Here is an 8712-nt window from a genome sequence, read left to right on the forward strand (position 1 = left end):
CAATTTCTTTGTAAGAGAAAGAAAAATATGTTTTTGCAAAATTCTATTGCTATAGCACTATTTTTCTACTCTACATTAATAAACTTTTGGTTGAAAAACACTTTTTATTAAAATTTTAGAAATAACACATTCTTCTTCCTCTTTCTCTTAATGGGATGCTTTCCAGCTACGTACACGACCTGTGTAACACCGTGTAACATAGTGTTCACTAGTGTGAGCGAGACGGATTAACTTTTAGACCGCCGGCATTTTTCTATTAAAATAGTGTATTTTTTTTTTCTCAAAGAGTGTATATTAATAACATACACGTTATGTGGAATCTCGAAGTTTATATGAAATCCCAAAAGAGAGACTTTTGCGGCGGCCTAAAGGTTAATATAAGGTGCTTTCCAGCTACGTACACAGGCGACACTGTCAGGAAAGCTGACAGGAAAGCACCCAATATTTCGACAACTTATTACAGTAGTAAACATATTTTGTGTAATGTACAAATAACTAAATAATATAGAAATAAATAATATGAATAAAATATGACATAACGTGATATATTAAAAAAATATTCAATTGGATCATTGCGAGCGCGTTTAACAAAGAGTAAGATTTTTTGGCGCTTTCCAGCAACGAAACACAGTTATGAACTGTGTGACACAGTGTTACACACTGTCGACTTGCATCTGGAATGATATTTAACTATTTTATTTCATCGTCAGAGCACAGAACAATCACTTTACAAAAAACTTATCATTAGATTTTTCGATATATATGCATGTGTAGTAAAAATATCAATGATTTACAATAATCTAAAATCGCCAGAAAAATACTTTTACTGTAAAAATTAGTATTTTTTTAACAAAAGTTTCTCTTATGACTTAGCTTATTTCAAATCAGATCGGATATATAAAAAAGATAAAAACCTGATCAAATCATGTAAATTAAATTGTTAAAATTAATAAATTGTTGTGCTGTAAAAGTAATAAAAACAAAATTAAATAAATATATTTCCTATAATATGTTTTTTGAAAATGTGAATTAAGTACAATTTATGTTTACAATTTTACATACATTTTATTAATAAGATTAATAAGTTTTATTAATAATAAAAAATCAAATTATAAAATAATCAAATATAAATAAACAAATAATGTAATATTTATATAATTAAATAAATAGAAAAATTTTGGTATCCTCGTAGTGACACAAAACGGTGACGGTTGAAACACAGCATTTATAATTTTATACAATTGTGTTGACTTGTGTCATAATTGGAAAGCACTAAGTTGTACACTGTGTTACACAGTGTCGCCTGTGTACGTAGTTAGAAAGCACCTTTGTCTGTGCAATATTTTAATTGTGTTCATACATAAGACTATGTTCATATATAAGACTTTATGTTTTAATGTAATTGTTTTTATCATTTTTTCATCTTATTATTTTGTTACAGGAACTATAATGTAATTGAGTCTCATCATTGTAACACACACACAAACACACACACACACGTGCGCGCGCGCACACACACACACAGGATGTCTGAAAACTTTTGACACAGCTGAAGTGTGAAGATAGATTGGGTCAATCTGAACAAAAAATAAATGGAAGGTAAGCAGAACAAGCCAATATATCAGATGTAATTGTGTCATTGCGTTTTGGTAGGAAACGACATTTATAAACTCACTTGCTGTACTGTCGTCGGCAGTCTTGACTTTTGTTCTGTGAAGTGAAGTGTGTTGGAGTCGTAGTGAAGGTTTATCTCAACGGTACGTTTTAAATTTGACAATCTCAACTCCATAACTTTTTTATATGACACAGACGATGACAACGCCGCACTTCACTTGTTGAGACTTGCTGCTTATAAAATTATCATTTGACAATTAACGACATTATAAATTATTATTTGATAATTCTCAGGTAACAGTTATAACTATTTTGTGTCTAACATCTGATAACATTTCGGTAATTTCTTTGTTTTCACATAGTGTATATTTACTGATGAAGATCTCACCCAAAGATCGAAACGTTTGGGTAAAAAAAAATTTTGTAGCATTAAATGAAAAAATACATTTACGAATACACTTACATCTAGTGTATTGGCTCGTTCTGCCTTCCTTCCATTTATTTGAAAACACGAGCATATTCTCTTCTACCGAACAAAAAAGTTATTTGCCATTTTGTAAAATTAACAATAGTTATTGAATAATTAATTAATATATGCAACTAAATCGTGCGTAGGAAGCGATAGTTTGGATTCTGTGGGTGTGTATGATTTGCAGTTGTTGAAAATCAGCTAATTGCAAGCTGTGTCACACGCCACTCGCTTGTTTGCTTCGTTTCGTGCTGTTAAGAAATTGCATAAAGTAAATCCATTTTTTTTACAACTAAAATCATACTAATTGATCAGTAATAACTATTGCAAATTTTACAAAATGGTACAAGACTTCTCTGTTCAGATTGACCCAATTTATCTTTAGACTTTGGCTGTGTCAAAAGTTTTCAGATCTCGGATATGTATACATGTGTATGTGTGTGTGCGCGCCCACGCGTGCATGTGTGTATATTACACATATGTGAATGTAAAAAAAAGTATTATCTGTGTTAAGAAAATATTAACACCTTACTGTTTAGTATTCGGACTAAATCGTGAAAAACTGATGTCTTTCATTAATATTTATTAATAATTATAAGAATCACGCTTTTCGTGATTCTTATCCATATCGTATTTATAATACTAAAAAAAACAAACAATATAATGACCTGCGTTTATTATTAAAAAATCATACGTATAACGTTACATAAAAACAAGATATTTAGATAATACCTTAAATAAGAATTAAAAAAAAAAATAGAAAAAGTTTAAAATTGTAAGTCTGATAAAGTATAATTTGTTACAAACGAAAATAAATAATATAAATGTAACATTGCTGATACATGCTAATATATTATTTTTATATAAAATATATTAGCATATATCAGCAATAATGTGTTAGATGTTTAAGCAAAACACACACACACACACACACAAAATTACGAGATAAGTGTATAAAATACAACGTTTGGCATGGCAAAATCTTGTCATATCAAGTCCTGAAGTGTTAAAATATAGAGAAAAGCGATGTTCAATACAAGTATGTATAACGCAATGTATTTTTTCAGGGAATAGTAATAAAAACTTCTTGATATAAAATGAATAAGTAATGTAACAATAGCGCGGATATCAGGTACTCTTTTTCTGGGAATTCATTATAAGTGTCAAAGCTTTAAAGTTATAAATTGAATATATGAAAGAATGTGATGTATCTACGTTGAGTGTTAATATCATACACACGAAAGTATATTTTAAAGCTTTTCAACGGCGTCTTGTATCAAGTATTCAAATTCTGCGCATCACCAAGATATACCTCAAACAACATTTTTTCTAACGTCTTTGTATTGCTAAAATATTCTGGTAACGTAAAAAGAATTATCTGTGCACAGCGAGCAGTCCTATAGCAATAGTATGTTCACCCATAATCCAAAAGACTGCTCGATATGTCTGCATAATTATATTTAATTTTTTTTACACTGATCTGACTTTATCAGCCCTTCCTCAGGCCATCGAAATAGTAACGTTAATTCCTAGGTTTCCGTTGTCAGCGAATAACTGTGCAATAGAAGTATCAAATACAAGACAGTCAGAATTTAAAATTGCAGAGGACACTCCCTCGTGAATAGAACGCGGCATTGCTTCCCATGTGAGACGTCTTCTATGTCCATTTAGTTCGAGCCTATGTTGAACAAGAATTTTATTAAAATTACTCTAATATAAATAATGAGAAAAAATAACATATGTGCCGTTGAAGCAATTTTTAATTTGTGTGATTATTTCTTGATAAAAAAATATTCATATTATGCGTGCGTGCGTGTGTGTACATACGCACACGCACGCCACATACACACACATAGAGAGAAAGAGAGAGAGAGAAAGAGAGGAAGAGAGAGATTATAAGTTATATCTATAGTTACCTGTAAGCAAAATTTTCAGCTTGTTTCCTCGAACCAATTAGTTGTACAATTGCAAAGAATTGTTGATGTCCATCATACTTTTCTTGCTTTTCAAGCACTAGCATAAAATGATGGCCAAAACAAGATTGCATCATTACCCAATCCACCGCTCCTGGGAGGTTAATATCAGTTGCCAAAAATACAATGTCTTCTCCTAGAAAACAATGTGCTTTGTGTGTGTATAACAAATTATAATAAAAATAAAATTACATTGCAAATAATACCTTGTAAAGTCGTAATGCTTTTGTGACTCATTATAAGATGTGGCATCACTTGTTCCAATTGTCCTTGCCATTTACAAGATGCACCTGGACAAGGGCAACTGTATGGACGGAACTCACATGCATCTTCATGATCTGCTTTCTCGGTGTGTACTAATGAAACTGTACAGCCACTGGTAGAGTACTTACAAGGAAACATTACATTACTTGCTACTTTTTCCATAGCCAAATTACGAATATTACCTGTATTATTAAAAATTGTATTTCAAATATATATATATACATATATATACATATATATATATATACACACACATATATAATCTTAATAATTTTTTTAATAATTGAAATAGAAGAGAAATATTAAATACCCAATGGACCCCTGCATGTGGGACAACAAGAAAGTTTTGGTCGACAATTTGTACAGACAAGATGCCCACTCTGACACTGCAAGATTGGTGGAAGCACATAATCAAAACAAACAGGACACTCAAATAAGCTTGCCAAATCTGTAGAGCCACCTAATGTCGATAATGCTGCTGGTGCTGAAGTACTTGCAGTAACTCCTCTCCCTCGCTTGCTTGTGCTGATATTTAGTTGTGACATTTTTTGTTTATATAAATCTCTAACAAGTTATATCAAAAAATTTGAGTTTTCAAGTTTTCTGTTGTTTTTTGTAGTGTTTCAACAACAGCAATGCATTTCTGTTGCAATTAGATGATTTACTTCTGTAATCATAACAAAAGAAAGGTTATACCTAGTTGTTATAAAGATTTTATATATGTATATTTAAAATTTAGAAAGATTTTATATATGTATATTTAAGATTTATATCATTTTTATATATACATATATATTTAACTCTTTAATACTTAAAATAAGTACTACACAAATATTGTATATTATATAAATAACCTGTCATAAAAAAGTGATTTTAATTTTCTTTGTGAATAAATTCTATGATAAAAGATTTTTATTTAGATTATTCAATTATGTCAAAAGTATATTTTTAAAACTTGTATTGCAACATAAATAATTTGTTATTTTTCATTATTTACTAAATTATTTTAATTGTTTTAATCAATACCATATTTTCTAGGTTTGGCAAAAATTATCTTATTTTTATCCTCAATGAGCATATTATACATGTTATACATATTTTATATATGTATACTCTTGCTAAATTTTAATACAAATAAAAAAATATATAAAAAATAAACATACTAGCTGGTATTTTTTAGGTATTACGTATACATATATCTATATATATATATATATATACACACCTAATATTTGCAATAAAACAATGTATGATTCTAAATATCAAGCAAATGTTGTTACAAATGTCATGCAACATTACAATGCAAAATTGCTCGGTTACAATATTCTTTTATTTATTCAACAAAAAAACTATAAATTGATTATTTCTAAATTTTGAGTAATCAACATTCTCGAATCTTCGTTATTATAATCTGTGAGCATATAAAGAAGACACTGGCTGCGTGATTGTTATTATTATATGGAAATATCTATTATTAGTATTTAATAATATTAATGCTACCTACCACACGGTGTATAGACAGAAGTGGACGAAAACATAGATCTGCAAGAACATCGCGTGATAGCTGAGTAGATGACTGCACAGTCGTCGCCTTCGGCGATATCAGGTCACTCGCGCAGCTGAACGACAGTCAGGAAAGGCACTTCTTGCAACAAATAGTGATAATAACACCAACGCGACGGCGACAGCTGCGACAACGATGATGACGACAACGTTGACAATGACAGTGACAATAATGAGAAACACGTAGTAACGTAGTCGTAAACGATTCGTTGCGACGGTCACACTTTGTGATAGAAAACTCGACGATATTGCAACGTAACAACGCATTGATATAACAAGAAATTTTATAATAAAGAATTAAATAATTGTCTCGAACTCTGGGGTGAGAAACAAACAACCTACATCACTGTTCCTTGCGGTTGTCGTCGAAACAGCAATACTGATTTAGTCATAGTATTATTACACACGCTTCTTTATCTATCTCAATGTTTTTGCTTTTTCTCTCTTTTGTCACTTTCGTCTAATATATATATATATATATATATATATATGTATATGTATATATATATATATATATATATACATATATATCTCGTGTGTCTTATATCCTTAGATTGTATGTAGCCTTGAAATATGCGAAACGAATCGTGAGAAGTTGTTTAACGCGACAAATTGTGGGTATATATACATACGTATGGACACCACCGTGCCATTACCACTCTAGTGCAACTACCGAGATATCCTATCTATCTCTATTTAATTGTCTCTCTTGTATGTACAGAAAGCGGTAGAAGAGCGTCGAGAAACCACGGCAAGGCGCAACGCCATCTGTCGAAAACACGATCGTTCTCTCTTTTGTTATTCCTTTTACCCACATGCACACCCGCTGCCTGAGAGCCATCAAATAAACCAAAAAACACACACAGCTATATGTGTATTAATTATCACAAAGTTTTTAAAATATTTTATTCATATATATAATACGTATGTATATTTTCCTATTTTAAAATATATACTGTGTTATATATAAGTAGAACACGACGCAAATAAGTAATTAAAGAGTAATATAAAATATCTACATCGTGTTTTTTTCTTTTTTTTTTTTTTTTCATTTTCATTTCTTTCTGTTCTCTTTTTTCTTTTCTTTTGTTTTCGATATTTTTCACGTAAGATAAAAATGTACACACACATACGCACGCGCGCACTTTATATGCGCGCATGTACTTATTTGTGTGTAATATGTCCCTCTCAGAACAGATAGCGACGGAAAAGGTACCGATTCTACGTGCAAATTAAGTCGAAAATATAAAATATAAGATTTTTTGTACGATGCTTCATTTTTGCAGAATTATTGAAAACTTAATATATTTTACACACTTTGTTTCATTTAAGTTTAATTTTTAATAATCTCGTGTCATATACAATACGTCATCAAATAGAGAAGAAAGCAATCTACTTAAAAAACTCGATTGACGATCAATTTAAATACATATTAAGAAAACTATTATTAAATGTCTCTCAATAGCAGTTATTAGTATGTAGGTACATAAAATATAATATGTATCCTGTTGATATTCACTATCCAGTGTATATATATATATATATATATGTATATACACACACATATCCAGTAAATATCCGCAGCATATTTAAATATTTAATGAATTGAAGATATCTAACAAATATCTATGAATTTTTTTGCGTGTAGACATATGCAAGTAAAAACGCACTACTCTATTTAATGAAGCAATTTAAAATCACTTTTATATATATATATATATACATATACATATATGTATATATATATATATATAATAAAGTTATACAATATAAAAGTTATAAAAACTTTTTATTACATATACTATATTTTTATATATAGTAATTTTTATTTATGTATATTATATGCAAAATCAGTATCTTTTTGGTCATACTACCAGTTTGAGAACACCGCGAGTGTTGTGCTGTGATATACACAGTATGTATACAAATTTTAGGTCAGTTTATCATCTCCGATTAAATTAATCGGTCGAGTAAATTAATTGTAGGTAAAGAAACTGACCTTTAATGTATCAAAGATATTAGTAGCTTAAAAGTATTTTCAAAAGAAATTAATTTTTGTTTTTATCCACTGTTATAGTTCTCAATAAGCCAAACTGCTGAATGTATACTTGTGTCTGAAATAAAAAAAATTTGTATGTTACACATTTTTTAGCCTTATGTGTACAATATAAATTTCGATGTAAAAGTAGTCCCATTATATCTTATCTACTTTCAGTATATACATGTATGTACACATATGTGTGTATAATACTTAATTTTTTTACTTTTTTTTTTGCATAATTATATATAAAACTGCAAGTTCCATTAATTGTCAAGATTTTCTAGAGCTCTTACTGCATGTGTGCGTATCTGTGTAAATCACATAATCCGTTTCCAGACAAAATCCATAAATTTTAATTTATATATATTTTTTAAATTAAAACATTGATGTAAATCTGCTCAAGAGTCAAAATAATTCTGTTATTTTTAAGTAAAAGTAAAACAAAAACACAGAATAGATGTAAAAGATATCAAACTTGTTTAGATTTTAGTGTTGAAATTTTTTTACTGCAGTAATGTGGAATGAATAAAGTTGAAGATATATTTAAGCAAACATCTACGTTGTGTTAAATTAAAACCACAAAAGTACTATATCACAAAAAAAAACAATAATTGAAAAAAATAAACAAGTTTTAGTACAGTGTATTGTATTTTTTGTCTGTGTATATATAAAATATAATGCATTGTTTTATTTGTAATGAGATTTGGCACCATATGCTATATAGACTTAACATGATTGGAAACGGACTACTCACTTGTTAACAGTCTTTTCAAAAGTGAAGAGCATAT

At 29.3% G+C, this 8712-nt stretch overlaps 1 protein-coding gene across 3 annotated transcripts; it reads right to left on the reverse strand.

The window, feature by feature from the left end:
• Nucleotides 1-3123: 3123 nt before the first annotated feature.
• Nucleotides 3124-6663, reverse strand: LOC109858782 (E3 ubiquitin-protein ligase SIAH1). 3 transcript variants are annotated; one of them, XM_020436375.1, is made up of 6 exons: nt 6516-6663; nt 5825-6008; nt 4631-4987; nt 4263-4502; nt 4000-4192; nt 3124-3761 (listed from the first exon to the last, which is right to left on the reverse strand). In XM_020436375.1, exons 3-6 carry the CDS (start codon nt 4863-4865, stop codon nt 3584-3586), a joined length of 846 nt encoding a protein of 281 aa, XP_020291964.1. In that variant the 5' UTR covers nt 4866-4987; nt 5825-6008; nt 6516-6663; the 3' UTR covers nt 3124-3583. The 3 variants fall into 3 exon arrangements, with proteins under 3 accessions (XP_020291964.1, XP_020291965.1, XP_020291963.1); XM_020436376.1 differs by lacking the exon at nt 6516-6663 and adding an exon at nt 6226-6343; XM_020436374.1 differs by lacking the exon at nt 6516-6663 and having other exon boundaries at nt 5825-6343.
• Nucleotides 6664-8712: the final 2049 nt, after the last annotated feature.

This window comes from Pseudomyrmex gracilis, unplaced genomic scaffold, assembly GCF_002006095.1.
Source record: "Pseudomyrmex gracilis isolate BER0280 unplaced genomic scaffold, ASM200609v1 scaffold_224, whole genome shotgun sequence".
Lineage (NCBI taxonomy): Eukaryota > Metazoa > Arthropoda > Insecta > Hymenoptera > Formicidae > Pseudomyrmex > Pseudomyrmex gracilis.